Source organism: Salvelinus sp. IW2-2015, linkage group LG8, assembly GCF_002910315.2.
Source record: "Salvelinus sp. IW2-2015 linkage group LG8, ASM291031v2, whole genome shotgun sequence".
NCBI classification, from domain to species: domain Eukaryota; kingdom Metazoa; phylum Chordata; class Actinopteri; order Salmoniformes; family Salmonidae; genus Salvelinus; species Salvelinus sp. IW2-2015.
Window position 1 is genome coordinate 50769537 of NC_036848.1, and position 26571 is coordinate 50796107.

General features: G+C 40.7%; 1 protein-coding gene across 4 annotated transcripts in view; it reads left to right on the forward strand.

Annotated features, from left to right (window-relative positions):
* The window catches only part of LOC111968088 (KH domain-containing, RNA-binding, signal transduction-associated protein 2), a 115155-nt gene that overhangs the window by 52136 nt on the left and 36448 nt on the right, over positions 1 to 26571 (forward strand). For all 4 annotated transcript variants that reach the window (XR_011480358.1, XR_011480357.1, XM_023993624.3 and 1 more), the window contains one exon: positions 21883 to 22029. Coding sequence is in view for 2 of the 4 variants with exons in the window: in XM_023993624.3 (XP_023849392.1) it covers positions 21883 to 22029 (147 nt within the window). In the remaining 2 variants the exon portion in view is untranslated. The remainder of the gene's footprint in view (positions 1 to 21882; positions 22030 to 26571) is intronic.

A 26571-nucleotide genomic window follows, 5' to 3' on the forward strand; every position in this document is an offset into this window, starting at 1 on the left:
CCCTGCCGTTGAAAAACATCCCCACAGCATGATGCTGCCACCACCATGCTTCACCGTAGGGATGGTGCCAAGTGTCCTCCAGACGTGACGCTTGGCATTCAAGCCAAACAGTTCAATCTTGGTTTCATCAGACCAGAGAATCTTGTTTCTCATGGTCTGAGAGTCCTTTAGGTGCATTTTGGCAAACTCCAAGCGGTCTGTCATGTGCCTTTTACTGAGGAGTGGCTTCCGTCTGGCCACTCTACCATAACGTCCTGATTGATGGAGTGCTGCAGAGATGGTTGTCCTTCTGGAAGCTTCTCCCATCTCAACATAGGAACTCTGTAGCTCTGTCAGAGTGACCATTGAGTTCTTGGTCACCTCCCTGACCGAGGCTCTTCTCCCCTGATTGCTCAGTTTGTCCGGGTAGTCAGTTGTAGGAAGAGTCTTTGTGGTTCCAAACTTCTTCCATTTAACCCTTGTGTGGTGTTCATGTTTTTGTTATTCACCCAATGTTCACAGGTCTGATGGACCCACAATATTTTTGTGTTTTTAAAACAATACAGCCATAACTATTTAATAAAAAATACTTTATACTTAGATGTTGACTTATAAATTACAAGCAATATAGGCAGCGTACATGGTGATTATTTGCCATTTACCTCTGCTAGATCACATTTATCAATAAAAGCACAATTATTTTTTATTTTTTCACCTTTATTTTACCAGGTAAGCTAGCTGAGAACAAGTTCTCATTTGCAACTGCGACCTGGCCAAGATAAAGCAACGTAATTCAACACATACAACAACAGAGTTACACATGGAATAAACAAAACATACAGTCAATAATACAGTAGAACAAAATAAAACAAAAAGTCTATATACAGTGAGTGCAAATGAGGTAAGAGAAGGGAGTTAAGGCAATAAATAGGCCATTGTGGTATAGCAATTATAGCAATATAGCAATATAGCAATTAAACACTGGAATGGTAGGTGCAGAAGATGGATGTGCAAGTAGAGATACTGGGGTGCAAAGGAGCAAGATAAATAAATAAATACATTAAGGGATGAGGTAGGTAGATAGATGGGCTGTTTACAGATGGGCTATGTACAGGTGCAGTGATCTGTGAGCTGCTCTGACAGCTGGTGCTTAAAGTTAGTGAGGGAGATATGAGTCTCCAGCTTCAGAGATTTTTGCAGTTCGTTCCAGTCATTGGCAGCAGAGAACTGGAAGGAAAGACGACCAAAGGAGGAATTGGCTTTGGGGGTGACCAGTGAGATATACCTGCTGGAGCGCGTACTACGAGTGGGTGCTGCTATGGTGATCAGTGAGCTGAGATAAGGCGGGGCTTTACCTAGCAGAGACTTGTAGATAACCTGTAGCCAGTGGGTTTGGCGACGAGTATGAAGCGAGAGCCAACCAACGAGAACGTACAGGTCGCAATGGTGGGTAGTATATGGGGCTTTGGTGACAAAACGGATGGCACTGTGATAGACTGCATCCAGTTTGTTGAGTAGAGTGTTGGAGGCTATTTCATAGATGACATCACCGAAGTCGAGGATCGGTAGGAAAGTCAGTTTTACTTGGGTATGTTTGGCAGCATGAGTGAAGGATGCTTTGTTGCAATATAGGAAGCCAATTCTAGATTTAATTTTGTATTGGAGATGCTTAATGTGAGTCTGGAAGGAGAGTTTACAGTCTAACCAGACACCTAGGTGTTTGTAATTGTCCACGTATTCTAAGTCAGAGCCATCCAGAGTAGTGATGCTGGACGGGCGAGCAGGTGCGGGGAGTGATCGGTTGAATAGCCTGCATTTAGTTTTACTTGCGTTTAAGAGCAGTTGGAGGCCACGGAAGGAGAGTTGTATGGCATTGAAGCTCGTCTGGAGGTTAGTTAACACAGTGTCCAAAGAGGGGCCAGAAGTATACAGAATGGTTTCATCTGCGTAGAGGTGTACCAGAGAATCACCAGCAGCAAGAGCAACATCATTGATGTATACAGAGAAGAGAGTCGGCCCGAGGATTGAACCCTGTGGCACCCCCATAGAGACTGCCAGAGGTCCGGACAACAGGCCCTCCGATTTGACACACTGAACTCTATCAGAGAAGTAGTTGGCAAACCAGACAAGGAAATCATTTGAGAAACCAAGGCTGTCGAGTCTGCCAATAAGAATGTGGTGATTGACAGAGTCGAAAGCCTTGGCCAGGTCGATGAAGACGGCTGCACAGTAATGTCTCTTATCGATGGCGGTTATGATGTCGTTTAGGACCTTGAGCGTGGCTGAGGTGCACCCATGACCAGCTCTGAAACCAGATTGCATAGCGGAGAAGGTACGGTGGGATTTGAAATGGTCGGTAATCTGTTTGTTAACTTGGCTTTCGAAGACCTTAGAAAGACAGGGTAGGATAGATATAGGTCTGTAGCAGTTTGGGTCTAGAGTGTCACCCCCTTTGAAGAGGGGGATGACCGTGGCAGCTTTCCAATCTTTGGGAATCTCAGACGATACGAAAGAGAGGTTGAACAGGCTAGTAATAGAGATTGCAACAATTTTGGCAGATAATTTTAGAAAGAGAGGGTCCAGATTGTCTAGCCCGGCTGATTTGTATGGCTCCAGATTTTGCAGCTCTTTCAGAACATCTGCTATCTGGATTTGGGTAAAGGAGAAATGGTGGGGGCTTTGGCGGGTTGCTGTGGAGGGTGCCGGGCAGTTGACCGGGGTAGGGGTAGCCAGGTGGAAAGCATGGCCAGCTGTAGAGAAATGCTTATTGCAATTCTCAATTATAGTGGATTTATCGGTGGTGACAGTGTTTCCTAGCCTCAGAGCAGTGGGCAGCTGGGAGAAGGTGCTCTTATTCTCCATGGACTTTACAGTGTCCCAGAACTTTTTTGAGTTAGTACTACAGGATGCAAATTTCTGTTTGAAAAAGCTAGCCTTAGCTGTCCTAACTGCCTGTGTATATTTGTTCCTAACTTCCCTGAAAAGAACCAAGACATGGATGGAATACATCATGTTAATCTTGAACAAATATAAATGAATCAATGTTTTCATCAGTATTGACATGTTTTGCTTTGAACTGAACCAATTGGAAGGACAAATTTTACATACAGTATTTTATGGAAATTATAAATTAGCCCGATTGAACACAAATTAAGGCTGGTCCACAAACCACATGAGGGACAGAGTTTTACTGTGTGTTTGATGCAAATGTATTTCTTGCACTTGATGCATGTGTATTGTGTCTTCCTGTCCTTCTTGGGTCCACACACATCGCAGCGCTTCTTGTTGCTACCGGCTGCAATCTAGAATGATGATAACACTTAGTTCAGGAATTTTACTAACATCTCACTCACTCACATATATAATTACAGCAGGCCAAGATAGGAGAGTCAGACACACACACATTCAGCAACATCACTCACACTTACTTCCGGTATTGGAGTTGTTGGTTCTGTGGGTCGGGCAGATGGGGCACCAGCATCCTCCCCCTAAATCCTCCTTACGATGGCTGCAGAAGCTGTGGTCCTTGGGTATGTTGCCACCTTTGGATTAGAGGTCTTACCAATGCCTTGCCCAGCTCCTCGAGGAAGAGCCGTCTCGTCTGTAACTTTCCTCTGTTCCAATCTGGGTTCTACGCCGTTCTGAAGACAAATGAATTGTATGCCGAGATGTCCAAGATGTTGAAGAATATCACAAGTGGCCATTGTAAGGTTCTTCTTTTGCAGCTGTAGCCAGTCACCAGCTTGTCTAAATTGTCCACCACTCCTTTTGTGGCATTGTAATCCATTATGATTTCTGGTTTTTGATGTTCCTGGCCACAGATTCTCCCATCCCTATGCAGCGTACTCACGAGTACCACATTTTTGCCTTTCTTTGGCATGTAGGACACTAGGAACGTGTCAGCCGTGAACACAAACTTAGAGGAATTGATAGGCCCGTGTATACAACAGCTGAGCTGGGAGCTCTGGCTTGTTTTTTTGTACTGTTCCTACCATTCCAGAGACATTGTTGCATGGAAAAGTTCTCTGCCAGTTTCTGCATCCCGAAGAGATTCTGTGGATTCCCCATTGGATCTGAAAACACCAGTAAGGATAAGAACCCCAATGTGAGTTTGGTCCATCTCCTTCCATCTCTCTTGAAAAACACACCCTCCCTCCAAATTAGTGCAGTCCAGAATGATGTTCTGGATGGTGTCTGGGATGAACAGTTCAAAAGAAGACTTTATATCCTGCACATGAGCAATCGCCATCTGCGTCGGCTCTGGTTGCATCCTTATCACATTGGCAGCCATGCGGGATGGTTCATTCCTTGGGAAAGAAGACCACTCAATTTCACCATTTTCGACATCCATATTTCTCCTCCTGCAGGCTGCTGTTGAGCTGGTTGCTGACGGGCTGGTCCTGGGGCTGGATGAGGGTTAATCTCATCCTCTTCTTCCAACTCACTGTCAGACTCCGAATTGACAGAGACATGATCCTCATTTTTGGAAAATTCTTCATCTTTCAAAATGGAAGACGCTCCTTTCACACTAGCTTCTCTCTCTGCAAAAATTATTTCGAAGGCCCTCAAAGCAGAGATTATTTTTGCCATACTGACTGATTGTGGTAAGGAGCCACACATGCAAAGCTATTTATTTGTTTTGTCCCTCCACCAATTTGCACCTGGCTGGGCTAGAGTGTGGGAAAATAGATTATTTTCTACAATGTATCGAAATAATGTACCGAAACAATGTATTGCAATAAAATTGTGCAGGTTCCCACACTACAAAGGGTAAAGAGTGCGAGGAAAGTGGGAGACGGGTTATTGGTGCTATTTTGAAACAACAGGCCCAGGGAGGAGGAAGACAGAGTGAAGGCACATAGCAAACCTTTTTGTTTCATTTTTACTTGTTTTCACCTACACACACACTTTTCCACACTTTTATTACTGCCGGGTCCAGTGGACCTGAACACCAGATATGTAAAATAAATGTGTAGTGGGGTGCACAGTGTGCACTCAATTAAAATGTGTTATTTTACATGTTCTTCACAGAAAATTTGCCAAGGCCAATGAGTCTCAGGTTGAATAAATAATTCATTGTTTCATTTTTCTTTTAGTAAACATTGAAAATGGGTCCCACAGACCCGAACACCACACAAGGGTTAAGAATGATGGAGGCCACTGTGTTCTCGGGGACCTTCAATGCTGCAGAAATGTTTTGGTACCCTTCCCCAGATCTGTGCCTCGACACAATCTTGTCTCGGAGCTCTACGGACAATTTCTTCGACCTCATGGCTTGGTTTTTACTCTGAAATGCACTGTCAACTGTGGGACCTTATAAAGACAGGTGTGTGCCTTTCCAAATCATGTCCAATCAATTGAATTGACCACAAGTGGACTCCAATCAAGTTGTAGAAACATCTCAAGGATGATCAATGGAAACAGGATTCACCTGAGCTCAATTTCGAGTCTCATAGCAAAATGTCTGAAAACTTATGTAAATAAGGTATTTATTTTTTATTTTTTATAAATTTGCTAAAATTTTAAATTTTCACTCAGTTATTATGGCGTATAGATTGATGAGGGAAAAAATATTTTTATCCATTTTAGAATACGGCTGTAACGTAACAAAATGTCGAAAAACTCAAGGTATCTGAATACCTTCCGAATGCACTGTATGTTTAAACCTTTCTCATGGTGGTTGTCTTGATGGATCCAAAATCACATGACATAGAGCATTACTTTTCTGTCCTTGCATTTATGGCAGTGTAAGTTGTCATTATATCATATACTAATAATTAATCAGTTAAATTAGACATTGAACTTGAACGTCAGAAAGGTTGTGTAACTACGTAACATTTCAAACCAATTTCATGGGCACACAAATCCAAAATAATGTATGCATTGCCAAATTGAGTGCTTCTAACCAAAAGAGTCACCTTACCTTGATACTTAAAACTTAATTCGATACTGTCATTAATGTGGTTCTTCAATAATTATGCATAACACATGTTGGATGCACATTTGGTGTCCAGCTGATTAGTTACGCCCTGATATTTTCACACTTCATCATCTGATCCAGGAAGGAATTCTCAGAATGACAGTCAAGTGGTGAACAGCTGTTGTGATAGGATACAACAACAGCCCAAGTGCTGGAAAAAAATGTGTTTGTGAGGCATGTCCAGCATATTTTGGAGTCTCATTAGTTCTGCCGGTGAAGACAGTTGTGCCTGGTAGTTGTGCTCGGGTCAGCTTTTTGTTCACCCCCACCTGCCTGCAATGTCTAGTAAACCATCCTAATAATCCATCCTCAATCGCCTGTCACGTTCTGACCTTAGATTCTTTTTTATGTCTTTATTTTAGTTGGTCAGGGCGTGAGTTGGGGTGGGCATTCTATGTTGTTTTTCTATGTTTTGTTCTGTTGTTATATTTCTATGTGTTTGGCCTAGTATGGTTCTCAATCAGAGGCAGGTGTCAGTCGTTGTCTCTGTTTGGGAGCCATATTTAGGTAGCCTGTTTTCTATTGTGTTTTGTGGGTGATTGTTTCCTGTGTTCGTACCATACGGTACTGTTTCGGTTTTAATTTATTCTCTTGTTCTTTTGTATTTTGTATTCATTCTCGATTAAATAATATTATGGATACGTACCGCGCTGCATTTTGGTCCTCCTCTCCTTCCACCAACGAAAGCCGTTACATCGCCAGACTATACAGTGCATTCGGAAAGCATTCAGACCCCTTCACTTTTTCCACATTTTCTTACGTAACAACCTTATTCTAAATATATATTTTTTTTAACTCATCAATCTACACATAATACCGCATAGTGACAAAGCGAAAACAGGTTTTTAGAAATGTTAGCAAATTTATAAAACAGAAATAAAACAGAAATACCTTTTTTACATAAGTATTCAGACCCTTTGCTATGAGACTTGAATTTGAGCTCAGGTGCATCCTGTTTTCATTGATCATCCTTGAGTTGTTTCTACAACTTGATTGGAGTCCACCTGTGGTCAATTCTATTGATTGGACATGATTTGGAAAGGCACACACCTCTCTATGTAAGGTTGACAGTGCAGTTGACAGAACATGTCAGAGCAAAAACCAAGTCATGAGTTCAACATTGAAGGCCCCCAAGAACACAGTGGACTCCATCATTCTTAAATGGAAGAAGTTTGGAACCATCAAGACTCTTCCTAGAGCTGTCCGTCAGGCCAAATTGATCAATCGGGGAGAAGGGTCTTGGTCAGGGAGGTGACCAAGAACCCGCTGGTCCCTCTGACAGAGCTCCAGAGTTCCTCTGTGGAGATGGGAGAACCTTCCAGAAGGACAATCATCTCTGCAGCACTCCACCAATCAGGGCTTTATGGTAGAGTGGCCAGACGGAAGCCACTCCTCAGTAAAAGGCACATGACAGCCCACTTTGAATTTGTCAAAAGGCACCTAATGGACTCTCAGACCATGAGAAACAAGATTCTCTGGTCTGATGAAACCAAGATTGAATTGTTTGGCCTTAATTCCAAGCGTCACGTCTGGAGGAAACCTGGCATCATCCCTACTGTGAAGCATGGTTGTGGCAGCATCGTGCTGTGGGGATGTTTTTCAGCGGCAGGGACTGGGAGACTGGTCAGGATCTAGGGAAAGATGAACGGAGCAAAGTACAGAGAGATCCTTGATGAAAACCTGCTCAAGGAGCTCAGACTGGGATGACCCTAAGCACACAGACAAGACAAACTAGGAGTGGCTTCGGGACAAGTCTCTGAATGTCCTTGAGTTGCCCAGCCAAAGCCCGGACTTGCATCCGATTGAACATCTCTGGAGAGACCTGAAAATATCTGTGCAGTGACCCTCCCCATCCAACCTGACAGAGCTTGGGAGGATCTGCAGAGAAGAATGGAAGCGACTCCCCAAATACAGGTGTGCCAAGCTCATAGGGTCATTCACAAAAAATTCAAAAAAATGTTTTTTGCTTTGTCATTATGGGGTATTGTGTGTAGATTTATGAGGGGAAAAAACAACTTAACCAATTTTAGAATAAGGCTGTAACGTAACAAAATGTGTAAATGCCCGCACCCAACCCTAACCCGATAATATATAAAAATGTGCTATAGTCTACGGTCAAAGATAGAAAATGAGCTATAGACTACTGTCAAAGACGGCAGAACAATTTTTTGAGAGGGGGTGCAGGATTTGTTTTGCCTGATTTAGATATGTTTCTGCTTATAATTTCCAACATTTTGGTAGGCTATTTGTTAGTCAACTTGTCTATAATTAGATAGATGTAACTTCTCTTCTGTCATATGTTGCCCTAGAAGATTAAATAAACCCTTCCTCAACAGAATAATGTCATAGACTGATAGAATGAATGCTTCAATCTAGTTGACATCTGTAAAGTTTTCGCTGTCATCTTTCGCGAAGCAAAGACTTTTATGGACTGGGAGAAAATACAATAATGCAATTTATTATTATTTTTTAACTGGAACGATTTTATGTGCAAAATGTCCAAGTGACATCAGATTGACCGGTTCTAAGGTAAAAGAAAGCTGTGGAAACAACCCAATGTATTTGTGATAAGATTTCAGTTCGGATTCGATCCATATTTGATGCGGTTGAAGTACTATCAGTTTTTATGATGCTTTTATGTTGAAGACTGCACCTCTAAAGATGGTATCTAACTGAGCATTGCATTCTCTCAATATGCAGAAAGAGAGAAATCATATTTCTCCCAAGACCAAATTTTGCCTACATTTGGTGTATTGTTTTACTGCAAGAAATGCTTAATTCTACAGGAGTTATTATTAAGGCTGTGAGAGCTTATAAACCTACAGTCAGACTCCATATTTCAGTTTCCACTTAACACATCTAAACAGTAGGCTACAGTTAGTTCCCTTGACCTGCCATAGGCCTATTTAAAGTACCGTCTTGTGACTGTCGAATATGTATATAGCGCCTCACAATCATCACACATCACATAGCCTGCTATCCTCCTCTTTTACCACTTCACCAAATCCCTTTTTATTTTCATCTCTCCTTTAACCACTTTTGTTTTATTGAATTCAACTTCGACAATGTCATTTTTTCCCTCTGTGGATTGACGTGAACTTTTTCTGCCCCTTCCCAAAAGCATTACTTGGCAATTAGCTGTGTAGGCTATTTGTTGTGCATACAGTTAAGCCCTAAAGCTTAGGCTTATGCACTAATACCAAACCTCAATGTAGCTGATAGATATAAATTGCACAATAATTATCCATTTAAGGATTTTTAAGGTATTGTTTTCTCTTTATTCAACCAGCCACACAATATTTAATGACCCTAAATCCGTACACCCCGCGGATATCACCCAGGGGACAGCGGGTTATGATTCGACCCGCACATTACTAGTGCCTGGATCCATGTTGGATCCAATATCCCTAGCGAATTTGTGTTGATCATCTGTTGTTGTCTGCTTGATTAATAGCAGGATCTTGATAGATTTAACAGAGAAAGCATCAAGGTAATGAGTTCATGTTTTCATATGTTTTTGTACAATTGAGTAGGATAGACTATTGCGCAACACCCAACACTCTTCCTATTAATTATTCTGGATATAATGACAACAAATTACATAGCCTAGTGGTCTTATTCACAACATGATCTGGTAATGATATAACATGACAAATACATTTTGTTTTCCATGTTACACATGCAATTTTAGACAATACAAGGGGCTTGAAGTAGATTACTTGATCTTGAATTTGGAGCTCAGAAATTCAAGTACTGGAATAGGCCTACCTTGAAAATCTAATATTTCCTAAATTTGGTGCTTGAAAAGACCTTGTAATTATTGCAACCAATTTATAAGTTCTCCTGCTCCCTTATAATTATCTGTGATTTCATTTTTTATCTGTTGTTGTGAGAGATGTGCCACTTTAGTTTGTTTCCTGTCACTTCATTTGAAGAATGGCGTTTTGCTACTCTGTTGCAGTGAATCCACATGCGGTTATTATGAGGAAGACATCTGTTGGCTTCAACTTGGCTTTCCATGCAAATCCTTCCATTAAAAAAGGAACCCATTTTTTGCTCACTTTCTCATTATAAAAACAGTGATGGTGAGATTCAAATAGTGAGATTAATGCTGCTGCTATTCCTGGCTTTATTATGTGTGCCTGCGTCAGCCACATAGGCTACAGAAAAATCTGCATCCATCCAATCTATTTAGTCAGACAATGTTCACATTATTCTCTCATATTGTAGAATGTAATAATAATTTGAAATTCAACGCATTGGCAAAGCCCAAAAAATGCACCATTATTAAAGTGATAATGGCCTACTTTTTTGACACTTGTTGCATGCTTTTTGAGGTGGAGGGGTTTTATATTAGGCTCTATATCTACAATTATATAAATGACACAATTGTATAACATTGAGGTCCTTGAAAAGTACAATTAAGTGCTTGAAAGAGTCCTTGAAAGTCCTTGAATTTGACTTGTCAATGTCCGTATGAACCCTGCTTAAAAGGATGTTGTTGTATAGGTGGAATTATGGGCCAGTTTGCATGTATTCACTTTAATTCCTCTAAGTACATGTGGAACTGCATGAAAATCCTTTTTATTTTTGATTCAAACCATTTTGAAATGTTGATGCCAATGTCACACATTGGCCTCATTATTTATAGAAAGACACAAATCTGCAACAACCTGCAGATACATAATCTCGTTTTTTTCCTCTGGGGTAAATACCACTTACTGGGATGATAGTGTGTGTCCCTGCAGTATCTACAGTATCTACTGTATCTCTATTTCTAGTACTTCTCTGGTAACATGAGACAAGCTTATGCTAATTCTAAAGGGAGGAAATCAAAACAGCATGACAATGTACCCTATCTCAAAACCTATGGGCAGCCACACAAACAGCTATTCATGCTTTGTGCTAATAATAATGACTACACGCCAGGGGATTCTAGGGTGTCTTGTTTGGTTTTGACGAATACTCTGCAATGAAAGCCATTTTTAATTCCAAACAAGTTGCATTATTTATGCTTAAAGTCTTAGGGAAGCATTTTGAAATGCTACTCTCCGAGGCTGACTAATTGGATGTGTGTAGCGTAGATATTTAGAGGTCAGCTGTCGGCCCACATGTTATATCTACAGTTGAAGTCGGAAGTTTACATACTCTTAGGTTGGAGTCATGAAACTAGTTTTTCAACCACTCCACAAATGTCTTGTTAACAAACTATAGTTTTGGCAAGTCGGTTAGGACATCTACTTTGTGCATGACCCAAGTAATTTTTCCAACAATTGTTTACAGACAGATTATTTCACTTATAATTCACTGTATCACAAATCCAGTGGTTCAGAAGTTTACATATACTAAGTTGACTGTGCCTTTAAACAGCTTGGAAAATTCCAGAAAATGATGTCATGGCTTTAGAAGCTTCTGATAGGCTAATTGACATCATTTGAGTCAATTGGAGGTGTACCTGTGGATGTATTTCAAGGCCGATCTTCAAACTCAGTGCCTCTTTGCTTGACATCATGGGAAAATCGAAAGAAATCAGCCAAGACCTCAGAAAAACAATTGTAGACCTCCACAAGTCTGGTTCATCCTTGGGAGCAATTTTCAAATGCCTGAAGGTACCACGTTCATCTGTACAAACAATAGTACGCAAGTATAAACACCATGGGACCATGGGACAAAGCCGTCATACCGCTCAGGAAGGAGACGCGTTCTGTCTCCTAGAGATGGATGTACTTTGGTGTGACAAGTGCAAATCAATCCCAGAACAACAGCAAAGGACCTTGTGAAGATGCTGGAGGAAACAGGTACAAAAGTATCTCTATCCACAGTAAAACGAGTCCTATATCGACATGGCCTGAAAGGCCGATCAGCAAGGAAGAAGCCACTGCTCCAAAACCGCCATAAAAAAGCCAGACTACTGTTTGCAACTGCACATGGGGACAAAGATTGTACTTTCTGGAGAAATGTCCTCTGGTCTGATGAAACAAAAATAGAACTGTTTGGCCATAATGACCATCGTTATGTTTTGGAGGAAAAAGGGGGATGCTTGCAAGCCAAAGAACACCATCCCAACCGTGAAGCAACGGGGTGGCAGCATCATGTTGTGGGGGTACTTTGCTGCAGGAGGGACTAGTGCACTTCACAAAATAGATGGCATCATGAAGAAAGAAAATTATGTGGATATATTGAAGCAACATCTCAAGACATCAGTCAGGAGGTAAAGCTTGCTTAAAAATGGATCTTCCAAATGGACAATGACCCCAAGCATACTTCCAAAGTTGTGGCAAAATGGCTTAAGGACAACAAAGTCAAGGTATTGGAGTGGCCATCACAAAGCCCTGACCTCAATCCTGTAGAAAATCTGTGGGCAGATCTGAAAAATCGTGTGCGAGCAAAGAGGCCTACACTCCTGACTCAGTTTCACCAGCTCTGTCAGGAGGAATAGGCCAAAATTCACCCAACTTATTGTGGGAAGCTTGTGGAAGGCTACCCGAAACATTTGCCCCATGTTAAACAATTTAAAGGCAATGCTACCAAATACTAATTGAGTGCATGTAAACTTCTTACCCACTGGGAATGTGATGAAAGAAATAAAAGCTGAAATAAATCATTCTCTCTACTTTTATTCTGACATTTCACATTCTTAAAAGAAAGTGGTGATCCTAACTGACCTAAGACAGGGAATTTTTACTCGGATGAAATGTCAGGAATTGTTAAACTGAGTTTAAATATATTTGGCTAAGGTGTATGTACATTTCCGACTTCAACCATATGTATGAAGTCTTACTACAGTTGTAGGATCTTAATTTAAGCCAGTTTGCTACTGTAGGAATATCATCCCGAGGCAACAGGAAATTTGAATTATTATGTGGATTATAATTAATTAAAATTTTTGGAGTGTTTGATACATTTTTTTGTATGGGAAAATCAACACTGACATTTCAAAGTGGAAATATGAAACTTCAGAAGCCTTTTTATACCTCTAATACACTTCAAGTTCTCCAGCAACAGGTTAATCAAATTTAGATCCTGCATCTGTATTTTCCTTTATGTCATACTTTCCAATAAACTCCTCTCTCCTTTCAATGATTGTTTATAATGGTACGACAAGCATTTTCTTGCGAACAATACAAATTGTGTTCAAATCAAGAGCTCAATTAATTTGTTCTTTTAAGTTCATTGTTTTAGGTTAAGCATTGCATTTTCTTGTTTCCCAAGGTAAGCCACTTTTTTCTGATTTTTAATACATTCCAACTATAGTGAAACTCTTGAGTATTGTGTAAGGAAGTGATTCCAGAGTTTCATAACTATTCCTACAAGTAGTCACAGTGCCAGCTGGGAATCCTGAACGAAATGGGTCTCTGGCAAGTGGTACTTGAGTAGCTACTACTGAAACTGGATCATATAAGATTCTTTTGAACTAAGAAAAAAGAGTATTCACTCTATTGGTATGTGTTTCTATGAGTACAGTACAGTACAGTAGGCAACATCAAATGTACATCTCTGCATTCCTCAGAAACGTATGGCTTTTTTCTGATAAAGAAAATCCCTGGCTGTCAGATGAGAACTTGCAGTAGTATTTCCACAGTTCTCAGATGTACTTTGACATTATGTTTGACTGAATGCTTGTCATATCAGTGCTACTGTATGCACCAGTTTAATTACACTCTTTTATGGTGCCATAATTGTAGCTATTAACCTAGCTGTCAATTGTTAATTTTTGTAACTAACTTGTGGAAGTTGATTATTTTGTAATCAAAATAATTGTGCAATTGTATAAGTGTAAGTGTATTTAATCAGTTTTAATAGTTACCTTAATTAGCTGGATTAATTCGTTACATTTATAAAATGTTAGGGGGTTGTCTTTTTATTTAGCTCATTCCTGTAATGTTGCATATCAGATCACCAGTTATCCATGTCATACAGTCATATTTGTTTGCGCCGTTGTCTACCTACAGTGCCTTGCAATAGTATTCACCCCCTTGGAATATTTCCTATTTTGTTGCATTACAACTTGTAATTTAAATAGATTTTTATTTGGATTTCATGTAATGGACATACACAAAATAGTCCAAATTGATGAAGTGAAATGAAAAAAATAACTTGTTTAAATAAAATCTAAATCTAAAGATTTTAACGGAAATGTCACATATGTATTCACCCCATTTGCTATAAAGCCCCTAAATAAGATCTGATGCAACCAATTACCTTCAGAAGTCACATAATTAGTTAAAGTCCACCTGTGTGCAATCTAAGTGTCACATGATTTGTCACATTATTTGTCACATGATCTCAGGATATATACACCTGTTCTGAAAGGCCCCAGAGTCTGCAACACCACTAAGCTAGGGCCACCACCAAGCAAGCGGCACCATGAAGACCAAGGAGCTCTCCAAACAGGTCAGGGACAAAGTTGTGGAGAAGTACAGATCAGGGTTGGGTTATAAAAATAAATATCTAAAACTTTGAACATCCCACGGAGCACCATTAAATCCATTATAAAAAAATGCAAAGAATATGGCACCACAACAAACCTGCCAAGAGAGGGCCATCCACCAAAACTCATGGACCAGGCAAGGAGCGCATTAATCAGAGAGGCAACAAAGAGACCAAAGATAACCCTGAAGGAGCTGCAAAGCTCCACAGCGGAGATTGGATTATCTGTCCATAGGACCACTAAGCCGTATACTCCACAGAGCTGGGCTTTACAGAAAAGTGGTCAGAAAAAAGCCATTGCTTAAAGAAAAAATAAGCAAAAACTTTGGTGTTTGCCAAAAGGCATGTGGGAGACTCCCCAAACATATGGAAGAAGGTACTCTGGTTAGATGAGACCAACATTTCACTTTTTGGTCATCATGGAAAACGCTATGTCTGGCGCAAACCCAACACCTCTCATCACCCAGAGAACACCATCCTCACAGTGAAGCATGGTGGTGGCAGCATCATGCTGTGGGTATGTTTATTATCAGCAAGGACTGGGAAACTGGTCAAAATTGAAGGAATGATGGATGGCGCTAATTACAGGGAAATTCTTGAGGGAAACCTGTTTCAGTCTTCCAGAGATTTGACTGGGACGGAGGTTCAATCTTCCAGCAGGACAATGACCCTAAGCATACTGCTAAAGCAACACTCGAGTGCTTTAAGGGGAAACATTTAAATGTCTTGGAATTGCCTAGTTAAAGCCCAGACCTCAATCCAATTGAGAATCTGTGGTATGACTTAAATATTGCTGTACACCAGCGGAACCCATCCAACTTGAAGGAGCTGGAGCAGTTTTTCCTTGAAGAACTTTCAAAAATCCCAGTGGCTAGATGTGCCAAGCTTATAGAGACATGCCCCAAGAGACTTGCAGCTGTAATTGCTGCAAAAGGTGGCTCTAAAAAGTATTGACTTTGCGGGGGTGAATAGTTATGCACGGTCAAGTTCTCAGTTTTTTTTGTCTTATTTCTTGTTTCATGTTTTGTAAATCAAATGATACAAACCCCCCAAAAATCTATTTTAATTCCAGGTTGTAAGGCAACAAAATAGGAAAAATGCCATGGGGGTGAATACTTTTGCAAGCCACTACATGAGACCTATTCATTTTTGCCTTCAACTATCTTCAACTTCAGCTGCACTCAAGACCAGCCATATCCTTAAAGTCAAGACTTAAAAGCTTGTCCTGAAAACTTGTCATTTGTAAAAGGATTCTGCTGTACTCATATTGAACCACTTCAACAAAAAAAATGACATTCATGTTGAAAGACAGGCCCCAGCTTTTAAAACAACAGAGCATTTTGCTCATCGGATTGTCATAAAAGGAAAGTTAAAGCTTTCAGACAAAATACAGAAAGATGTCACCCAGTTCTTCCTCTATTCACGAGAGGAATCACCTGAAAGGCTTTCAACTGTCTGTTTGAGCACAGACCTAGACCAACCACTTAAATGAAGACACATATTGACTCACTAATTGAAATGGTGATTACTGTACTTTGAACAAACAATGACCAATCTGAAAAAGGAGGTAGAATTTCGAACCATCCAGCATCCATTCTAATTAAATTCCCTTTCCTTGTACAATTCAAATTCCAGGTCAGTCTTTGAATTCAGAGATACAGTAATTAAATTCCTCTCAATTCCAATGTTAGGTACATTCCCAAAAAGTAATACTTAATTCAATATTTCCCCCCAAAATTTCACAAATTCCAATTTGATTGCTATTCATTCAGGCTTTCAGGCTTATCATGTCACTGTTCAGGCAGCTTACTGTAACATTAGAAATATGAGTTAAATGATTTAAAACAAATCCTGTAGTCCATGTTTGATACTAAGTGCATTAATTCTATTCATTGGGAAGTGTAAGAATATTGAATTCCAAAGATGAAAGTTTTTACAATTTAAATTCCAATTCAAACAGTCTAATTCCAATTCCATAACTTGATGATTGTTGATATTCAAATGAAATTCAATGTGAATTCTCCACCTCATGAGTGAATTCTAGAATTGAATTGGAACTTCAAATTAATTTGGAATTGACCCCAACCCTGCTATCCATTTTAGTTGGAAAAATAAAGATTTTTCAGTGCCAATTGCCATTGTTGTTAGATGTACAGTTGAAGTCGGAAGTTTACATACACCTTAGCCAAATACATTTAAAGTCAGTTTTTCACAATTCCTGACATTTAATCCTAGTAAAAATCCCCAGTCAGATCAGTTAGATCACCACTTTATTTTAAGAATATTTAATGTCAGAATAATAGTAGAGAGAATGATTTATTTCAGCATGTATTTATTTCATCACATTCCCAGTGGGTCAGAAGTTAACATACACTCAATTAGTATTTGGTAGCATTGCCTTTAAATTGTTTAACTTGGGTCAAACACTTCGGGTAGCCTTCCACAAGCTTCCCACAATAAGTTGGGGGAATTTTGGCCCATTCCTCCTGACAGAGCTGGTGTAACTGAGTCAGGTTTGCAGGCCTCCTGGCTCACACGCTTTTTCAGTTATGCCCACAAATTCTATAGGATTGAGGATTGAGGCTTTGTTATGGCCACTCCAATACCTTGACTTTGTTGTCCTTAAGCCATTTTGCCACAACTTTGGAAGTATGCTTGGGGTCATTGTCCATTTGGAGACCCATTTGCAACCAAGCTTTAACTTCCTGACTGATGTCTTGAAATGTTGCTTCAATATATCCACATAATTTTCCTACCTCATGATGCCATCTATTTTGTGAAGTGCACCAGTCCCTCCTGCAGCAAAGCACCCCCACAACATGATGCTGCCACTCCCGTGCTTCACGGTTGGGATGGTGTTCTTTGGCTTGCAAGCCTTCCCCTTTTTCCTCCAAAACATAACGATGGTCATTATGGCCAAACAGTTTTATTTTTGTTTCATCAGACCAGAGGACATTTCTCCAAAAAGTATGATCTTTGTCCCCATGTGCAGTTGCAAACAGTAGTCTGGCTTTTAAATGGTGGTTTTGGAGCAGTGGCTTCTTCCTTGCTGAGCGGCCTTTCAGGCTATGTCGATATAGGACTCGTTTTACTGTGGATATAGATGGTTTTGAACCTGTTTCCTCCAGCGTCTTCACAGGGTCCTTTGCTGTTGTTCTGGGATTGATTTGCACTTTTCGCACCAAAGTACGTTCTTCTCTAGGAGACAGAACGCGTCTCCTTCCTGAGCGGTATAATGGCTGTGTGGTCCCATGGTGATTATACTTGCGTACTATTGTTTGTAAAGATGAACGTGGTACCTTCAGGCGTTTAGAAATTGCTCCCAATGATGAACCAGACTTGTGGAGGTCTACAATTTTTTTTCTTAGGTCTTGGCTGATTTCTTTTGATTTTCCCATAATGTCAAGCAAAAAGGCACTGAGTTTGAAGGTAGGCCTTGAAATACATCCACAGGTACACCTCCAATTGACTCAAATTATGTCAATTAGCCTGACAGAAGCTTCTAAAGCCATGACATCATTTTCTGGAATTTTCCAAGCTGTTTAAAGGCACAGTCAACTTAGTATATGTAAACTTCTGACCCACTAGAATTGGGATACAGTGAATTATAAGTGAAATAATCTGTCTGTAAACAATTTTTGGTAAAATGACTTGTGTCATGCACAAAGTAGATGTCCTAACTGACTTGCCAAACTATAGTTTGTTAACAAGAAATTGGTGGAGTGGTTGAAAAATGAGTTTTAATGACTCTAACCTAAGTGTATGTAAACTTCTGATATCAACTTTATGTTCTTTGCACATGATCTGTGGTGAAATAGTGTGTTATAGTGGTTTCAGATAGGCCTTTAGAGGCATTATTCTTTCTCATATGTGCTCTACCTGTGTAGAATACAGGTGATCATTTGAGGAGTTTATTATGTCATTGCCAACCCTACAGTAGCTCTATATTGATATTCTTTCTCATTAATGATACGTTTGCCCAACTGACTTAGCAGTAGAGACCTTCCCTTCAAGGAGGCTATGGGTTTCAAAGATATTGTGATTGCTCAAGTACATCCTCCACCTTGGAGCCAAATGAGGTTATCTATACCGTGTAACATATAGCCTGTCATGTTGTACAGTCTGGAGAAGAGGGCTGATGTGATTAGAGGAGTGCACCACACCACTAATCAAGCATCTGGGAGAATCCCTCACATCAAAGCATCTCCAGTGTTTGAATGTGTGCCAGAGCCAGTGTAATCAACATAAGAAGGTAATGTTAAGAAGGTAATGCTGGCTGTCATAATTACCGGCTTTCTGAATTTTTTTTGTAGTGGCGACCTTCAGCAATCAGGCCACTAGGAAATTTTACCTGGTGTGTTTGCATTGTTGCATATAATTGATTGACATTTGTTCTGAGTTAAAAACAAAAAAACAGTAACATGAAAATGGCCTGTTTTTATTTTTTTTTAAAGAAAAATAGATAAATTACCTGTTTTTTGTATATAAACAACAAACTTGATATTTACATTTTCACATGTGGGTGGTTTTAAATGTGGAATGCCTGTCATTGGCCAAATGCACCACCAACCCTTCCTGTCCCTTCAAAAGAGAAGTTCATCCTTCTAACTTCATTCTATTAATCTACTATCTATTTGGTAATCTATTAATAGCTATTAATTCATATATTAATGTCAACATAAAGTGATATTTCTCCATTTCTATTAAGATTCAAGATGTATAAGAGAGGGGTTGATGGGGTGTGACATGGCGAGAGCTCCACCTTACCCTCTGATAGGCTTGGTGGAATTTTGTTCGTGTTGCTTACAGGTATCCAATCCTGTCAGATCTCCACAAGTGTCTAGGGTGTTGGTTGTGTCGGACAGGGCCTGGGTATCACAGCTACTCACTCAGAGTCCAAAAAAAGTACTAGCTGTCAAATCCTTGCTTCCTCTGTCCTTATTTCTTAAGTCGCTTTGGATAAAAGTGTCTTCTAAATGGCTTATATTATTATTTTATTTTATTTATTCCTCACCTTCCTCCCAAAACACATTGGGGTAGAGGATTGAAGGTTCCTCACCTCGTGCCTCCTCCTCCAATGTACTTTGAAAGAGAGGCGTGGAAACAAGGACAGAGGAAGCAAGGATTTGACAGCAAGTGGGTGGGTGGGTAAAATGCAATATAACCATAAAGAAAGCATGGTGATACAAAAGTCTGACTGCTTTTCTTTTTAAAGATGTTTGTGTGCGTGTGTGTGCGCGCGCATGTGTGTCTGAAAGCTTTAAATACCAAATGGGTTCAAATAGACTCCAGGGTTAATTGCTGCTCATTACTGTCATCTAGTGGAATTAAAGATGCTGCTACATACAATTCAATTTAATTAAATAGGCCTTTTTCTGAAACGTTGATTAGTACCCCCAGGACCGTTGTTTATATCCATGAAAGCACATCTCTGATTGTCAATACTGATTAGTTTTAGGTCTGCATGATATACAGTGTCATATATAGTTGATATTCCCTATAATAAAATGTTATACACATGTTGGAATAAAAAACATGAGCTGGTGCACACCCAGAAAAATTATTTTGTGTGGAGCTGCTGACTAACGGTGAATAAACTATCAAAATAAAGAGAGTTTGGACACAACAATTCAATATAAAGAGAAATAATCTCCACAATATGGGCCTTTTCCTGTAATGATGACTAAATCGGGGGCCGGTCCTCAGTGCTGAAATAGCGTCAGCATCTGCTGATTACATGAACAAGGGGAACCTGATCAGTAATCCTGGATCAGCAATGCTACTCTGAAACACTTGGTGAATACAGACCTAGATCTTCCCTACATTTTAGGTGTGTGAGCAGGTACGTGGCAGGCAGGAGAAGGGTGCAGGGAGAGGAGTGCACTGCAGATTGTGTGTGTGTGTGTGTGTGTGTGTGTGTGTGTGTGTGTGTGTGTGTGTGTGTGTGTGTGTGTGGTGTGTGTTGTTGGTGTGTGTGTTGTGTGTGTGTGTGTGTGTGTGTGTGTGTGTGTGTGTGTGTGTGTGCTGGCCTGGTCAGCCATGTGTACGTCGTCTCTCTATAGCCTCGGGCCTTTTGCTCTTAATCTGAATCTCTCAGCCTGCTTTTGCCTCTTCATTGTCACTTTGTTGAATGATGTAATTATCTGACTCCGCCATTCACCTCCTATTCTGAGCCCATGCCCTCAACAGACAGAATAGCAACCCCAGCAGAGCTACAGTACCCCGATTGTCTGAAATGACAACTCTTCAGAAATGACATTGTTAATATGAGCATCGTAGACTATGGTTAACAAGGGAGCTAGGATATATCAGTTATCTAACCATTTACAGTAACAGCAGTTCATTAATAGGTTGATAAACATTGTCATTGTTGTGATCTTATCTTAAATATAAATGGAGAAATATCACGATCTTGTAATTAAGATACTAATTAATAGCTTTTAATAGATTGCCTAATAGATAGTAGATACATAGAATGAGGTTAGGGTGAACCTCTATTTTGAAGGCACAGGAAGTGTTGCCTGTGCATTTGGCCAATGACAAGCATTCCACCAGTGGAGGCTGCTGAGGGGAGAACAGCTCATAATAATGGCTGGAATGGAGGAAATGGAATGGTATCAAACAAATCCAACGTGGTTTCCATTGACTCCATTCCAGCCATTATTATGAGCCGTCCTCCACTCAGCAGCCTCCAACGCATTCCACATTTAACCCCACCCACTTGTGAAAATCTAAATATGACATTTGTTTTTGTTGTTGCTTTGTTTATATCCAAAAAATGAGAACATAAAACAAGCAATTTCTCATTATATATACAGTGGGGAGAACAAGTATTTGATACACTGACAATTAAATAAATAAAATAAATAAATAAAATGCAAATTAATTACTTAAAAATCATACAATGTGATTTTCTGGATTTTTGTTTTAGATTCCTTCTCTCACAGTTGAAGTGTACCTATGATAAAAATMACAGACCTCTACATGCTTTGTAAGTAGGAAAACCTGCAAAATCGGCAGTGTATCAAATACTTGTTCTCCCCACTGTATATATTTTTTTAACTGTCCGTTTTCACGTTGCAGATTGCTCCGTTTTAACTCAGAAAACAATTGGTCAAAAAGTACATGGACCGTTAACACATAATTCAAGTTTGTAGTATCTTGTTTATAATGTAAACCAAAACCTTCAATATGATTCAGCCACAGCTTCATGGTGTAAATCCCAGTGGGTGGTTACAGCCTGACAGGCTGGCATGCAACCGGGACGTCTCACTCCCAACTTCCCCAATGCTTGAGGGAGGAAGTCAAGACATGCTGATGAGATTTAATTTATTAATAGGCAGCTGTGGGCTACAAATGATTCTTGTTAACCCTTCATGCTTCACTTGATATATCCATCATACCAACTGTACTGTGTGATATCACTTTCACTTTCTCCTTTCAGGCCCGACAATAGTTCTTGACCTGATTTTTCCTTCTCTTTTTCTCCTCAGGAAGAAGAGTTGAGGAAAAGTGGAGAGGCCAAGTATGCCCATTTGAGTAACGATCTCCACGTTTTAATTGAAGCCTTCGCTCCTCCTGGAGAGGCCTATTCCCGCATGAGCCATGCCTTGGAGGAGATTAAGAAATTCCTAGTTCCAGTAAGTTCGTTTAAACCATTTCATTTACTCTAATTGTACATTGAGATGGGTCGGTGTACCTCTGCTCTCGTGGATTCCTCTACCGGGTCTTATTTGCACTTTCAGATGTAATTGAAAGTTGCTACAAGGTTAAGCAAGTGATTAAAACAGCTCCAGACAGACTGATTGAATGTTGGAAGGTCGACACTGACACATTTTGTTACAACCCCAAATGAAATCTCTCAAGAATGACAATGTAGTACTTTTTTCACGTAACTTGCAATATTTTCTGGATGGTTGCTATATTACATTTTCTATATTGCAATGTAAATAAAGCTTTTGCTTTGCTCTGTACCCCCCCCCCCCATCTACCTAACAAGTGAGTTAATGTATTCCACAATTAACAAGTGTGGTATAGAGCAACTTGCAAGTCTCTGCCGACTTTGAGCCTACAGCAGTTAGCAGTAATTAATGTGCATACTGTATAGGCATGCTGAGGCTGAGCTGTAAATATGAATAAAGCTTTGCAGTGTCTGCCAGTCCCTCAGGTAGAGAGGCTGGATGAGTCTCCTCATGGCATTCCGTGTGCCTCCCCCTTCCTGCCGTAGGTTTGACATCACAGAGTATATGCTTAGCTGGATATGTTTCAGCATCGGCAGCTGCACTGATCGGGTCAAAGTACCCCCCCAGCCCAGTCAAGACTATATTTCAAATCTCCATTCTGTTCATAATGGCCACCCGACTAGAATTGCAAGTAGAAGGACACTTGTGTCTTCCCCTGAACAATGTTCCCTCTAAGCTGCAATGCAGAATTAATATCAGCCCGGGCAGAGAAGCACGAGATTGAACTTCATTCAACTTTCTAGAGTTTTCCTCGTTAGTTAATACTATCAATGATTCCCTTTACAGTAGGATGTGTGATCAAATCAACGCAATATTAGCCACTTTCAGTGCAACATACTAAAACAAAACAAACTATGCAAGACTTAGTATGCAAAACCATTCACAGATTTTGCTATAGGCAAAACACATCAGTAGGATTCTATTGCGTTGGCAGGCACGACTCAGGCCCATATGCCATAATCAATCAGAGTTGCAGTAGGCCTATATGTGGCCTGGATCTGTGCCATTAACTTTGAACTGATATCCAATTGCGATCCAATTACAATCTTGTCTCATTGCTGCAACTCCCCAACGGGCTCAGGAGAGGCGAAGGTCGAGTCATGCTCTGAAACATGACCCGCCAAACCGAGCACCTTAACACCCACCAGCTTAATCCGGAAGCAAGCTGCATGTAGGAAACACTGTTCAACTGACAACCGCAGTCAGCCTGCGGGTGCCCGGCCTGCCACAAGAAGTCGATAGAGCACAATGAGCCAAGTAAAGTCCCCCAGGTCAAACCCTCCCCTAACCTGTACAACGCTGGACCAATTTTGCACCGCCCTATGGGACTCGCGGTCACGGCCGGTTGTGACACAGCCTGGAATCGAACCCTGTAGTGACGCCTCAAGCACTGCCATGCAGTGCCTTAGACCGCTACACCACTCGGGAGGCCGTCGGAACGTGCATTTCTAGACATCTTTGAAAAGCGACTTAGGTGAAAACCTTTTTTTTGTCTTAAAGGGACAGTGTTGTATTTTGAGACAGGCTTGATAAGCTAAGTATCCAATAGGCAGAGGGTAGCATAATTTGTCTGATTCTCTGTAATAATGGTAAGGGAATAGTTATACATTTTATTTTGTAAAGTTGTTTCTTGCATCAAACAACACAACAACATTTTCAGTCACCTCCTGGATAAACAGGTTAATGTCAAGCCCTGCATGTTTTCTTTCAGAAGTCTTACATTGAACACCACACATTGGCTGCTACTGTAGGCTGAACGATAGAACCGCTATTTCCACGTTAAAATGTTATGGGATGCATTTTCTCCATTGTTTTTGATGGTAGGCCACTCTGGTAGGCCTAAATTATGATCAAATAGCCACAGGGCCTACTTAACCACTGTTAAAACTAACTTAAAGCGGGTACAGCCTCAGTGTTAACAGTAAACGTGCGCCAGAAGTTGCACAGAATTATCAAAATGTTCAAGTTTGCTCTCAGCAGACCTGAAATTTGCTCAGTGACAAAAAGAAAATAGAGGTAACATTGCCCCTGAAGTATTACAGCTTTGGCTAGGTTAGAATGAAAATATATTTGGGGGATTTATTTTTTCCCAGTCTTTTATCTCCTACATAGAGACTTGCAGTCATACAAGGTTCCAGAGCCTGATGATTAACTCGCCTAAATGCAACCTGGTTGGAGGAGGAGGATTTTTTTGTTCAAATGATGTATGGAGGAGGACCAAAGTAGCCAATCCAATGATTGGCATTTTCCTTGGCATGCCCACCCATCCTGTTATGCTCTGTATTCATCTGTCAGGTTAGAATCAATGGACTTCTTCCAAAACTTGCCTTGCAAGCAAACAAAATGTCATGGTAGTCAGACAATGTGTCATCTGGTCCAGAGGGTTTTCCCCAATAGGGGCATGTGGCATCTGTGAAAAGATCATTCACTGTGTGTGAGGAGTTGGGACGTGGACCACATACAGCCCCCTAGTACCAGGAGAGTAGTGATTCACATACTGTCCCCTAGTACCAGGAGAGTAGTGATTCACATACTGCCCCCTAGTACCAGGAGAGTTGTGATTCACATACTGCCCCCTAGTACCAGGAGAGTAGTGATTCACATACTGCCCCCTAGTACCAGGAGAGTAGTGATTCACATACTGCCCCCTAGTACCAGGAGAGTAGTGATCACATACTGCCCCCTAGTACCAGGAGAGAGTGTGATTCACATACTGCCCCCTAGTACACAGGAGAGTAGTGATTCACATACTGCCCTAGTACCAGGAGAGTAGTGATTCACATACTGCCCCCTAGTACCAGAGAGTAGTGATTCACATACTGCCCCCTAGTAACAGGAGAGTAGTGATTCACATACTGCCCCCTAGTACCAGGAGAGTAGTGATACATGCAGCACAATGTGTAGCATTAAAATATACTGAACAGAAATATAAACGCACAAATTTCAATTTTACTGAGTTACAGTACATATAAGGAAATCAGTCAATTCAAATAACTGCATTAGGCCCTAATCTAGGGGCCCAGCCAATTAGTTTTTTTTTCCACAAACGGGCTTTATTACAGATGGAAATACTCCTCAGTTCAATCAGCTCTCCGGGAGGCTGGTCTCAGACGATCCCGCAGGTGAATAAGCCGGTGTGGGGGGTCCTGGACGTACTGCCAAATTATCTAAACGACGTTGAAGGAGGCTTAAGGTAGATAAATGGACATTCAATTCTCTGGCAACAGCTCTGGTGGACATTCCTGCAGTCAGCATGCCAATTGCACGCTCCCTCAGAACTTCAGACATCTGTGGCATTTGTGTTGTATTACAAAACTGCACATGTTAGTGTCCTTTAATTGTCCCCAACACACGGTGGACCTGTGTAAAGATCATGCTGTTTAATCAGCTTCTTGATATGCCACACCAGTCAGGTGGATGGATTACCTTGGCAAAGGATAAATGCTCACGAACAGGGATGTAAACACATTTGTGCACAAAATGAAAAATCAGCTTTTTGTGTGTATGGAACATTTTTGGTATCATTTTTTTCAGCTCATGAAACATTGGACCAACACTTTACATGTTGCGTTTATATTTTTGTTCAGTACAGCAGGTGTATCTGTACTGTCTCAGTCATCAACAGTATGGACCACAGAAGAGTTGTTAGGGAGGCGACTGGCAGTAGAGACGCTGTCGCTGGTTAACGCAGACCCCAATGTAAGAATGGTGAAATACTGTATTTCACTGCGATGTCTGATTCCCCTTCGTTTATACTGGAATATCACCCCCACTATTATCTAAAAGTGAAACAATGTCTGATTCCCCTTCGTTTATACTGGAATATGGAAATACCCCACTATTAATCTAAAAAAGTGAAAAATGTTCTGATTCCCCTGTGTTTTATAACTGGATATACACCCAACTATTATCTAAAAGTGAAACAATGTTGATCCCTTTCGTTTATACTCTTGGAAATTACCCAGTAAGCCACTATAACTAAAGTGAAACACTGGTTTGATTCCCTCCCCCTTTCGTTTATAAACTGGATGATATCTACCCCCCCGTCAAGCTCTAGGTCCCCAGTCGGCGGCGAGCCACTAGATTCCTAAAAGTGGAACATGTCTGTCTTCCGTCAACTTCGTTAAACGGGGAATATACCTCCACCAGCCGCCAGCCAGCAGCCTCCGCAGCCCCCGCTCGTCCAACCTTATTATCTAACTGAAAACAATGTCCGATTCCCTAGCCTTCGTTATTACTGAATATTAACCCGCCTAACCGGTTACCTTACGCCCTTCTCGAACCCCAGGCCCATTAGTATTAATCTAAAGTGAAACAATGTCCTATTCCCCTTTCGTGTTAATACTGGGCCGGGGACAAATAGTCCAACTCCAACTATTAATCTAAAAGTGAACAATCGTCTGATTTCCCTTCTGTCGTTTAACACTACTGGATAATTTA